The following is a 13,865-nucleotide window of genomic DNA, read 5'->3' on the forward strand; positions in this document are numbered from 1 at the left end:
GTAGATTAATATACTCATTCTGTACTTGGACCTAATAAATTTTGAATAGATTAATTTACTCATACTTTGATTGGAGCTAATAATATTTGAAATACCGACATCCAAATTTTTACACTTTGTTTTGCCACCTCTAAATGCATAACCCAAATATTATAAAAAACTACAATGATTTAGAATTTACTTTCTCACTGTATTTTAGATGATAAAGGTAGATTAATTTACTCATAGTGTACTTGGACCTAATAAATTTTGAATAGATTAATTTTTACTCTTTGTTTTGCCACCTTTATATATATATAACCCAATTTTATAAAAACACACACACAATCCAAATTCTAAGGGCATATAATTGAGAACAACTTAAATGCAAAAGGTGAATGCTTTAGTGAAAATATAAACAATACAATGATTTAAGAATTTACTTTCTCAACGTACTTTAGATGATAAAGGTAGATTATTTTACTCAGTGTGTAATTGAACCTAATAAATTTTGAATAGAATAGCTTACTTATACTTTGATTGGACCTAGTAAATTTTGAAATACCCACATCCAAATTTTCACTCTTTTTTTTTCCACCTCTCAATGCATAACCCAAATATTATAAACAAACACACACACACGAGAATAACTTAAATACAAACGGTGAAGGCTTTAATGAAAATATAAAAGATAAGATGATTTTAGAATTTACTTTTCAATGTACTTTAGATGATAAAGTACATTATTTTACGCTTTAATGAAAATATAAAAGATAAAATAATTTTAGAATTTACTTTCTAATGTACTTTAGATAATAAAGGTGCATTATTTTACTTGTAATTGAACCTAATAAATTTTGAATAGATTAATTTACTCATACTTTAATTGAACCTAATAAATTTTGAAATATGATATCCAAATTTTCGCTCTTTTTAACGCCTCTAATTGCATGACCCAAATATTATAAACAAACATAGATATTTCTAACACCAATTTTATAGAAAGAAAGAGATATATATATATATATATTTCCAGCCCTTCAAGGCGACCATATTTTGTCTCCCTCCTACCACGTCACCTGGAAACTTACACCAGCTAACCTTAAAAGTGACGTTTCAGATCTTCTTATGTTTAGCTTTTTACGCAGTCTGTTTCACATCTTAAAAGAAGAGGAGATCAATATCGTGAGTGCCAACCACCTTTCTTGTAAGTGCATCACGATCTCGTGCTTATGAACAATTTATCATGGCTATCATACGATCTGGCAAGGGAACAGAAGTAAAATAAAATCATCACCATGATTGTTTGTGCTGGTGCAGGATAATAACATTATAACAGGCATGGAATCGTACCTAATCTTATAAATTCATACCCTAAATACAAAGTGCTAAGTATTGAATTAACTAGTTACATTCAATTTGACGTGGATAAATACCAAAAGATCTGGCGATGGCATTTTATTTTGTTGGGATAAATACCTTAAACCTGCTATCAAATCCTAGAGGGCTTTGGCTTCTGTTTCTTGAATCACTTTCAATGAAAACAGCTTAGAACAAGTTCTGGATGGGGAAAAATCAGAGGGCGATTGGAGAACATGTTTTTGACATAAACCCAACTCTTTGTTTCTCCATATCAAAAACAACATGTAAATTCTGTTGCTGATAGTTCCCAAGAACAGCAGCTGGTCCATATACTTCATCTCCACTGCTTAAAATGATCAGACAGCTCACTGAAGCAGTAGCAGTAGCAACATTATCTGAATCAGTTATCATAAACATATAATTATCTGTAGGAAGCCTTATTGTGGCATTGCCTTTGAAGTGGAGTTTGAAGCTTGGCAACAAAGGAGGCCCCTCTGCAATGGGGAACTTATAGCAGAGGTCAAGCCCTGTAGCCTCCTCATACTCCACAGACCTGGTGTACTGAATTGAGGATTTGAGCCTGTTTAAGACCTTTCTGTGCAGCGATTCTGGAAGCATGGTAAAAGTGGTGCCAGAGTCAATGATCAACCCTCCATTTCCTTCACTGTCAAATGTAGTTAGGCTTGAAGGGAGCTTCAGCCTGTGGCCTCCAATGCTGATTCCTTCTAAACCCAAGTAGTAGAAAGAAGGATACTTAGAATTATAGATCATGGGTGTGTAGTGAACTTTACCTTGTTTGGGGATGGCAGAACCTCCAAACAGAAGAGGGCTAGAGACATGGAGATTGTCATCAAATTTGTGGCTGACAAGGCAGTAGGAAAAGTCTCTGCTACCCACTTCACCTAATTGGGCAGGGAAGGAAAGGGCACCTCTACCAAAGCCTGCAACTCCTACTGCTTCCCCAAGTGAAATCCCTGCACACCCAAATGTGAAATTTGTGAACTTTGTAGACTCACCATTCACCAGGTTAACTGTAAGTCTGTCTCTTATCAGCTCACCCATTAAACTGCCATCTCCATATGCATAATAGAATGGTGGGCAGGGATTGTAGCAAGGCTCCATGTCTAGAGTATCAAATGGGCATCCAGCCATTATGCAGAGATCATTGAGATTGTCTGAACTGTGAATGGCAGAGCATGACTCAGTGCCACAGGATACATATCTGCTTGACTGGGAGTCAAATGCAGAGAATATGGGGATATCTGAGCCTTCACATATTATGCAATCAAAAGAACTTTTTGAAGAATTGGTTGAGCATGGTACCCAAACAAGATCACTTCCTGTGTCCATGACAACTTCTAGTCTCTTTGGTGGCATACCCAACACCAGAGGCATTACATAGTCACTTGAGGGTCTGAGAGGTAAAGAGATGTCTGAAGAATGATGCATTTTATCGTGGTGATGATGATGCAATCTTCTACTCCTCAGAGCATTAAGCCTAATTGAGCTTCTGTTGCTTGAAATCTTTAGCAATCCAAAGGAATTCTTCTTTATTTTGATGCCCCTAAAGCCTATATGCTTTAAACCCACAGCCAAATCACCCCCCTTCTGTTCCCTGACACAGACCGAACCTTTCAAAAACTCGACCATGCACAGCCAAAACAGCAAAATTTGGATTACAATGGCAGACCCCATTTCTGTAATTTGAACAGGCGGCAAACATGTCCTCAATTTTCATGAATCCCAAGACAGGTTTTATAGTATCACCGATTAAATTTCAAAACTTAGGCCCACCAGGCCTTAATGTTGGTTATACAAGTTAACAGGTGTAATGTACTCATATGTTATTCCCTAAAATTGAGAAATTAGGTTCTGTTGACTTCCTCGGACAACTTGAAGGCTTAAAGGTTGAAAAAAGATGTAAGGAGGACAAAAGTTACAGCCTATAAAGGTCATGGGGACCTTATTTAGGTGGCAGGGTTGGTCGGTGTATAAAAGGTGACAGCTGTCTTTTAAGGTCACTATTGAACAAGATGTCAATTGGGTATATGGTTATTTTTTTAATGCCCTGCCTTAAAGTTATACTATTGAGCAATATGTCAATTGGGTATATGGTTTTTTTTAATTGTCTTCTCTTAAAAGTTATTTTTTTATTGTTGAGTTATTGTTATTTTTTTCATGGAAATAAGATGGAATACATATATTGGGAGATCCAATCTGTCAAATTCATCCAAGGGATGAACTTAATCCGAATGTACCTCGGGGGTTTAAACCTTGGTGGAAGGCTTCTATATCACATACCATCATCCTCATCAATTATGCTGAACAAATTGAGCTAAAAGCCACTGGTATCATTGTCATTTTCTAATTTATTTTAGCCAATAACTTAAAGCATTGTAGGGTTGCTTTCCAAGGTCATTGTGGGAAAGGGTCCCATAGGGGAGCGGGGTTGTATAGTTGTCATACGAGTTGCCCAAAGTGGGGTCCAAAGTGGAGCACTTAATTAATAAAAAAACATACTAATTATTCCTAAAATGTGAATACATGTGCACCAATCAATGTTCATAGAATATTTATTTGTCCTAGAAAGGTGGTGGACAAAAAATTCTTATAGGTCTTTTAAAAGATAAGAGACAAAAAATTCTCATAGGTCTTTTAAAAGATAAGAGCATCTAACACAAATTGTACACAAACCATGTTGATAAAATTTGTAATAGATCCTATCATATTTTGCCTATATATTAATAATATAGAGTTTAAGACTACCAATTACTTATGCAATGACCAACCATAATTAAGAGTCATTTTTCAAGTATAGACTCATTTCAAAACAAAATTCATGTCAACTGTCCGTCATACATATACATACATTACATTATATATTAGTATTTTTCAAATATAAAACACTTTCTTAACTAAGTGGATGGCCATGTTCCCCATCCAACAAATAGAGGCACCCAATTACTGGTTTTTCCATCCAATTATACTTGCATGCAACACACTCAAAGGTGTAAGTGCATATTAAATTGTTAATGCTTATATATTATATAGGATATAAATGTTGTAGCCACTATAATGTAAGAGCATATATTAAGTTTTTTTGTTATACTACAAATACCTATATGTTTTGTAGGATAAAATACTAAGCAATACACCATTAATGTTTACAACAAGGATTTACATATGAGACAACATTAGGATCCAACCAAAATTATCCCCTACATTCTTTATGATAGCTATGACAAATCAAGGATCTTAATAGAGCAACACAATGAATAGACCAACCTTCCCATAGTGAACTCCACGTTGAAACAACACCTAGAAAACCTTTAAGCACATGGGTATAGCCTATCACAACCTCCTAAAATCTCTCTTCTTGCATGCAAGGATCTATACAGTTTATCTATTGTCTTGCAATGTGCCTTGTATATTTTGTAATGTTCCCTATTTCCTCCCTTTCATCTTGAATGCGATCATTAATGAGAAAGAACCCTAACAAATGTTTTGCTACAAATATTTGACCCTTTTCAAAAAAATTATCTCCTTGATGTATAAAGTGGTTCATCATGCTACATGGACTTTGAAATGACTAACACTTTACAAAGTTTTGCTTGTTTAAGTCATTTTCAAATTTTTTCAAGTCATAATAAGCTATCTAGTGTGGCTATTAGATCGAGGGAAAAAAAAGGATAATAATTATTAAGGCTAGAAGGCGCGTTACTTAACAAAATAAATTTTGCTTCTTCTTCATCATCATCATCATCATCTACCTTGAATTTTACCCAACCTAGTTGATTCATTAGAGAATAAAACTTAATGATGTGTAGAATAATATTCATTTTCCATAATTTTTAGCTTGAATAACATTTATTTTAGGCCCATCTTTGCATTTGTTTCTTGTGATCCAAAGAGAGAACTTAGATCACCTCATGCTTTCTTTGAGGTCTTCAATAAGTCAATATGGTGGAGATATGCATCTAAAAGTATAAGAGAAATAAAAATGATTTCTATTCTATCTTCTTAGTCCATTTTGTGATTTCCATGAATAGTGCACCTTGAAATGATAGACATTTTTACTAATAATGTTAACCCCCCTTCCACTTTTTAAAAAAGCTTTCAACTACACATAAATATTAAAATGAATAAAAAATTATACAAAAATATTTTTCTCTATTGAATTAAAATTTAACGAGTTTAAGAAAGGCAAATTACTATTCTCTCAATATGCTAGAAGAATTTTGATAGCAACTTCTAAATGATGTTAATTTATTTAAAAGTATAATTCTGTAAACTTCAAGGTATTATTTAGTTGGAAGGATATATAATAGAAACAATCAATTTGCAATTATCTAGTTTAATAGTAATTTCATTTGACCATGATAGAATACATATTAAATAGCATTAGGTATGAATGTATAATTATATATTATAGCTATGAATTCTAATGTACACATATATGCTTATCTGATTATGTTTATTCTACCTAACAATACAATCTATTTTCAATATTAAAAGATATACCCTCTTTAGCTATATTTATATTGAAAAATAAATCAAATGATTGCATCTTGAATTTAAATTTCTCTTAGAACTTATATGAATTCCTAGGTGTCTATTATTGCTCTTCTACTTCATCCATGTAATTAGTCAAGAAAAAATGTAGAAGGTTGAAAATGATATGGCATTAAACTAATTTATAGAATTAAAATTCCTTCCAAAACTCTAGAAGTTCTAATAAAATTCTTGTATTATGTTAGTATAATTTAAATCTAGACTCAATGACACAATATATTATGAAACTTAAGTATAACTTTATAAGTAGATGTATTTATTAAGGAATGTTAGAAACATTGTGCCATAGGATTAAACCATCCATTAATGACTGGAATATGGTTTCATTGTTTATATCCATGTCTTGGCAATAATGATATCAATGTTAGTAAAGTAGCAGGACTTGTGTCTTTTGAGCTTTATAATGGTCAATAAATTGAGTGTTGTTACAAAGTCCGAAGAAATCAATTATGATGGTTTATTCTATGGTTCCTTTCATATTGGACATTGTTGAATTTCACTCTTATAAATAACTATATAAAGTAAGTTAAGGGCATATTGTGTTTATTAGAGTGATGTTTATATTAAGATTCATTCAATGTGGTTCTCATTAAGACTATGTTGTGTTAATAATAAAGATGTTATATTTGGGTAAGTGCACAAAGATGGTGGTAAAAAAGGGGTATAAGTGGACCTCTTTTTTTTTTTTTTAAAACTAAAATCAGGTGAACCTGAACTTGGAGGCAAAATTTGAAAGTCATCCACTCAAGATATGAAGATAATCAAAGAACAAATATTGTATTACTTTTAATATAGTTTCCAAACTAGTAAACTTTTTCAAAATTGGATAAGATTAAGGGGGTCAAATCTTTTGCGCATGAAAAACAGACCTTGTTTTTTTTCTAAAAAACATAACATAGTGTCTGACGTGCGCATCAAAAAAGTCATAGTTAGATTTAGTATTTTGAAAAATACTTTGGCAGAAAGATAGTTAAGAGTGAGTACTAGAAGATGCACATTTTTTGTAATTTTTTGTTAAGTATTTTTTTTTTATGATTTTTCCAATCAAGCACATCTTGAAAATTAGGTACCTGTTCGTGCACGAAGCATAAGTTGCACTAAAAAAATTGAAAATACAATTTTTTTTTTAAATTGTAAAGAATCAAGTTCACTACAATAATATATAAAGTTTTTTAAATTTAGATAAGTAGATCAAAAGTTATTAAAAAAATGGTACACGTATGTCTATGAGAACTATGGAGACACTAGTAAAAGAAATTCAATAATAATATGTTATTGTTGTTCAAATTTTAGAAAAATTATATGGTTAGAAAGCTTAGAAGATGGGTGAAAATATGGTGGCAATTTTAGAAATACCCACTTGATGACAAAGTCGAGAAACCAAATTGATAAAATAAAACACGTCAAAAAGGAGGGAAATGGAGGGAAATCAAACTTCCAAACCATAGCTTTGTCATCCAGACCTATTTCCAAGCCTAAACAATCAAAAGTGCGTATAGGATACCTATGGTATAAAAAACACATATGGGGTACTTATGGTGTAAGAAGCGTGTACGCCCTATCTTTACTATAAACAACGCGTACATGTTGTTTTTACTATAAACAACGCATACGCTCTACTTTTGTTTAAAATTTGGGAGTGTGTATAATATGATATTGTATATATAATGTGTATATACATATAATATATAATTTATATATAATATATAATATTTATATATATGTATATAATAGTATATAATATATAATATATTAAGTATATATATACACACATATGTGTTTATGTATGTGTATTGTCTCCCTCTCTCCCCCTCTCAAGCACATACAAGGTGTTAATGTATGGTAGCTTCGGTAAGATAAATGATTGAATGAGAGATAAATGAAGTCTCTCATTCAATCATTTATCCTATCGATAAACTATCAGGAAAACTTCAAGCTATTTCATTTGATGATCATTCTTCAGTTGTATATGTCCAATCTACTTAATTGATCAATATCGATAATCATATCATAGCATAGTATATCAGTTTGCATTATAACAGTGATCACCGATTATTATCGGGTTAACCATGTATCTCGATTTATATCGGATATCTTCATAGCAGTAAACAAATATTGATTATCGGATTGTTATCGGGTGGCAAAGTATGCACCGCTTGGTTTATAACTATTAGTTAGTGATTGGTATCGGTCAACTTAGACACCGCTTGACATTGGTTAACATGTCACGCAAACACTGATTGGCATCAGTTAACATGCCACGTGAATATTGATTGGCATTGAACACTAAGTTATGTAGACCCCGATTAGTATCGTGCTATTGATTAGAATAAACAGCGATTGATAAAGGGTGCGATCAAGTAATGTCTTGATCGGTCATGTCCATAAGACATTACCGGTCAAGGCATTGCTTGATCCTCCCCTCTTGCATATATATATCAATCGATATTTGTGAGAAGGATATTGAAATCGATAAATACTCCTCTCACCTATCATACAAAAGAAGATAGTCAAATTTATAATATAAATAGATAATACATAGATAGAGAGAATACAAGTTAGAATACATCTTGCATATTGAATTGTAAATTGAACATCATTTACATGGTATCAGAGCTATAGTTAAATTGAACCTGAGGCTGTTCAATTTTGCGAAAAATTCAAATCAAGCATATATTCAACATCACAATTCTTTCAATGGCTAGCGCTATCAGATTTGAAGACAAACTCGGAGGAGGTGATGACTTCTCAACATGGAAGTTCAGAATTCAAATGATTCTAAAAGAAAATAAAGTTGAATCATTTATAAAAATTTAAACCGCAAAACCCGAGACTGAACCTGACAAAACAACTTGGAGAGAGGGAAATGAAAAGGCAATCAAAATCATAGTTGATGGGGTAAGAAATAATATTATGCCCATCACAAGGAAACATGAAACAACCTTCAACGTGTTCAAAGCACTTGAAGATGCATTTGAGATATCTAATGGCAGTAGAACCTTGGCTTTAAAAAGAGAAATAAATCACATAGCCATGATCAAAGGAGAATCAATAAATGCCTACTTCATGCGAATATCTTCCCTAAGGGATGAACTCGCAACCCTTGGATATGAGATCCAAAGCAAAGAATTAACAATCATTGCTCTAGATGGGTTGCCTAGCATATGGGAAACATTCGTCCAAGGCATCAGTGCAAGGGATGAATTTCCAAAATTCGATAGGCTAAAGGTTGACCGTCTCCAAGAGGAATCAAGGCAAAATAAGAAAGGGATCAAGCAAAAGAATATAGATGACGATCTCCAAGCTCTAAATACGAACTCAAACAAGAAAAGCAAGTAGAAACAATTCAAAAAGAGAAAAAGTTGTCACGACAAGAACACCTTCAAGAAGGACCTTTCTCAAATTCAATGTTACAAATGTGATAAATTTGGGCACTATGTTGCCAAATGTCCAGAAAGATCTAAGCAAGCCACATTTGCCAAAACTGGAAAATCTAAAAGGGAAGAGGACCTCGAGAAGTATGTACTCTATTCAACACTCACAAACCAAGCATCACACAAAGTTAATTCCTGGGTGATCGACAGTGGCTCATCCAGACACATTACAAGATTCAGAGAAGTTCTAGACTCCATGAAAGAGGAGAATGATGAGGAAGTAACTATCGTAGATGACTCTACACATCCAGTCAAAGGAGTTGGAACCTGCACCATCAAACTAAAGTCAGGTGTATCATTACAACTTAAAGGAGTACTATATGTTCCAAGCATCAAGAGAAATCTAGTCTCAATATCAACACTGAAGGACAATGGATACAAAGCGACCTTCATGGACAACAGAGTATTGGCTTCGCCAAAGAATTCATCCATCAAGAAAGTTAAAATGATTGGTCAAAGACAAGGCTACTTGTATGAGCTATGCACAGAGCCCAACTTAGTCCTAATCCATGAAACTACAGATGCTAATGAAGTTTGGCATAGAAGACTAGGCCACCTAAATTTTAGAGCATTATCATCAATGGGAGACCTTGTCACAGGTTTACCTAAGTTAAAGAAATATCATTCAGGGGCATGCAAATGATGCGCCCTAGGTAAAAATACTAAGGGTGCTTTTCAGAATAGTACTAGAAAAACAAGTAAAATTTTAGAGTTAGTTCATTCTGATGTATGTGGACCCATGTTTGTACCTTCATTAGGGGGATTTTTGTATTATGTAATATTTGTTGATGACTACTCTAGGAAAACTTGGATCTACTTTCTGAAATGTAAAGAATAAGAAGAGATCCTTAATAGGTTTAAAGAATTCAAATCACTAACAGAGAACTACTCAGGAAATAAAATTAAAACCCTAAGAACTAATAATGGGGGGAATACACATCAGAATTATTTAAAGAGTTTTGTAAAAATTCAGGGATTAAGAGGGAGTTAACAATACCATATAACCCTTAATAAAATGGGATAGCTGAGAGGAAAAATAGGACAATCGTTGAAGCTGTCAAAGCTATGATTCTTGATTAGAATCTAAATGTCAATCTTTGGGCAGAAGCAACTAGCATTGTTTTATACATCCAAAATAGATGTCCTCACTCCCATCTTGAAGATAAGATGCTCGAGGAAGTATTTACTAAATCAAAATCTAATATTAGCCACCTTAGGATATTTGGATGCCCTGTCTATATTCATGTACCTAAGGAGAAAAGATTAAAATTAGAGCCTTCAGGAAAAAGGGGAATCCTTGTAGGATATAGTGGAACCTCCAAAGCCTACATGATCTATATACCTGGTCAAAAGAATATTGAGCTAAGTAGGGATGTGATCTTTGAAGAAGACTTATCCTTCAAAAGATCCCAAAGCTCTCTAGACCCTGAAGTCTATATCCCTACCCCTAGCATAGATAAAGATCCTACTCTTGAGCTTCAGAGGGAGAATCCTGAGGAAACTATAAGTGAAACTCAAAGTCCACCTAGAGAAAACCTCAAGAAAAGACCACTATGGGCCACCAAGACTGTAGCAGAAGCTCAGAAGTTTGTTTCTCCTTCAGGGACCTTCAGGGAAAGCAAAAGGCCTAATAAATTCACTAGCCATGTTGCCCTTATGAATGATCTCTCTAAAGCCGAACCAAATAATGTATCAAACGCACTTGAACATCAAGTATGGAAGGATTCCATGTCTGAAGAGTATCAGTCCATTATGAAAAATGATGTTTGGGAGATTGTTCCTAGGCCAACTAAGAAATCTGTTGGTTCATCTAAATGGCTCTTTAAGATAAAACATGTTGCAGATGGCAGTATTGAAAAACACAAGGCTAGATTTGTAGCTAGAGGGTTCTCACAAAGGGAAGGAATAGATTATGAAGAAAATTTTGCACCTAGTGCTAGGTATACATCAGTAAGAGTTGTATTAGCCATTGCAACAACAAAGGGGTGGAAGGTACACCAGATGGATGTTAAGACAACATTTCTGAATGGTGAGATCTCAGAAGAAGTTTACCTAGAGCAACCTGAAGGGTTTGAAATTCATGATGCAGAGTCTCATGTGTGTAGACTCAAGAAATCTCTCTATGGGCTTAAACAGGCTCCCAGGGCATGGTATGAAAGAATTGACACCTATCTCTCAGGACTAGGCTTCTCTAAGAATGATGCAGATCCTAATCTCTACTACAAAAGAAATAAAGGTGATATGCTAATATTGATTTTATATGTTGATGACTTATTAATCACAAGAAATGATCACCTTATAGATCAATGCAAGAAAGATCTATCCAAATAATTTGATATGAAGGACTTGGGACTCCTTGATTACTTCCTAGGATTGGAAGTATGGCAAAATTTTGATAGCATTATACTAAACCAAGGAAAGTATACCTTGGATATTTTGAAGAGATTCAGAATGCTAAACTATAGGCCCATGACCTCTCCTATGGAAACCAACTTACACAAACTTAAAGAAGCAGTAATAGAGTCACAACCCACTGACCCTACTCAATACAAACAGATAATTGGGTCCTTGATGTACCTAGTGAATACAAGGCCAGATATCTGTTATGAAGTTAATGCTTTAAGTCAGTTTATTTGTGAACCTAAGGAGATACACTTGGTTGCAGTAAAACACATCATGAGATACCTACAAGTTACCCTAAACCTTGGTCTCAAATATGAGAAAGTTGATATAGACCTACATGGATTTACAGACTCAGATTGGGCTGGAAGTGTAATTGATAGAAAAATAACTTCAGGGTGTTGCTTTAGTCTAGGTTTAGCTATGATATCTTGGATCAACAGGAAGCAGTCCTGTGTAGCTCAAAGCTCCATCGAGGCAGAATACATTGCAACTTCTATGGCTGCTTGAGAGGCAGTATGGCTTAGGAAGTTGCTTGTGGGGTTGTTTGGAGAACCTATGAAACCCACTGTTAGACACTGTGACAATCAGAGCTGCATAAAACTTTTAGTAAATCCAGTGTTCCATGACAGATCCAAGCATATTGAGATTCCATACCACTATGTGCGAGATATGGTAGACATAAATGCGATTCAATTAGAATATATTTGTACAGGAGATCAAACAACAAATATTCTGACCAAACCTCTTTCCAGAGTGAAGGTTGATCACTTCAGAAAAGGTTTAGGTATGATAGAAAAGGTAATTTGCTTTGTAATCTGTATTTACATATCAATAAGATGTTTAATGTGTAAACTTCTTTGCCATGATAGGAAATTTTGGATTTTATCCCCTGGGTTCATATCCAAGAGGTGACGATCTCTCAAGATAATGAACACTTGTATGGAGACATTATAAGGTGATGATCTTATGATGTCCAAACCAGTTATCATGTTGGATCTCTGGTGTGTCATGGATGTGCCATGCTTGTTTGTGGTAAAACATTTTATAAGATGTTAGTGCACATACCACAACTTGGATAAAGATGAGAATTGAATCTTTTCTCATATGATTATCCTTAAGTATTGTGTGTTTAGGCAATATTGATATCACATGCTTAGGTGATATCCTGTCATCACAAGATTGACGTGATGGACATTTTGTATCACGTGTTTAGGTGATACTTCATATCATGTGATTAGGTGATATGATTTCCTAGAAAGTTAGATTGTGTAAAGAATACTAACCATCATTTGAATTGTTATGCTTGATATATTGTTTTCATTTATCTTACCTAGCTAAGAGGGAGTGTTAATGTATGGTAGCTTCGGTAAGATAAATGATTGAATGAGAGATAAATGAAGTCTCTCATTCAATCATTTATCCTATCGATAAACTATCAGGAAAAATTCAAGCTATTTCATTTGATGATCATTCTTCAGTTGTATATGTCCAATCTACTTAATCAATCAATATCGATAATCATATCATAGCATAGTATATCGGTTTGCATTATAATAGTGATCACCTATTATTATCGGGTTAGCTTTGGTAAGATAAATGATTGAATGAGAGATAAATGAAGTCTCTCATTCAATCATCTATCCTATCGATAAACTATCAGGAAAAATTCAAGCTATTTCATTTGATGATCATTCTTCAGTTGTATATGTCCAATCTACTTAATCAATCAATATCGATAATCATATCATAGCATAGTATATCAGTTTGCATTATAATAGTGATCACCTATTATTATCGGGTTAACCATGTATCCCGATTTATATTGGATATCTTTACAATAGTAAACAAATAATGATTATCGGATTGTTATCGGGTGGCAAAGTATGCACCACTTGGTTTATAACTATTAGTTAGTGATTGGTATCGGTCAACTTAGACACCAATTGACATCAGTTAACATGTCATGCAAACACCGATTGGGATCGGTTAACATGCCACATGAATACCGATTGGCATTGAACACTAAGTTACGTAGACCCCGATTAGTATCGAGCTATCGATTAGAATAAACATCGATTGATAAAGGGTGCGATCAAGTAATGTCTTGATCGGTCA

At 33.8% G+C, this 13,865-nt stretch overlaps 1 protein-coding gene across 1 annotated transcript; it reads right to left on the minus strand.

Annotated features, from left to right (window-relative positions):
• Positions 1-1,554: 1,554 nt before the first annotated feature.
• On the minus strand, positions 1,555-3,036 carry LOC131070160 (probable aspartyl protease At4g16563). Its single transcript, XM_058005717.2, has one exon. The coding sequence runs from the start codon at positions 3,034-3,036 to the stop codon at positions 1,555-1,557; it is 1,482 nt and encodes a 493-aa protein (XP_057861700.2).
• Between the last annotated feature and the right edge of the window lie 10,829 nt (positions 3,037-13,865).

Source organism: Cryptomeria japonica, chromosome 5, assembly GCF_030272615.1.
Source record: "Cryptomeria japonica chromosome 5, Sugi_1.0, whole genome shotgun sequence".
Taxonomy (NCBI): Eukaryota; Viridiplantae; Streptophyta; class Pinopsida; order Cupressales; family Cupressaceae; genus Cryptomeria; species Cryptomeria japonica.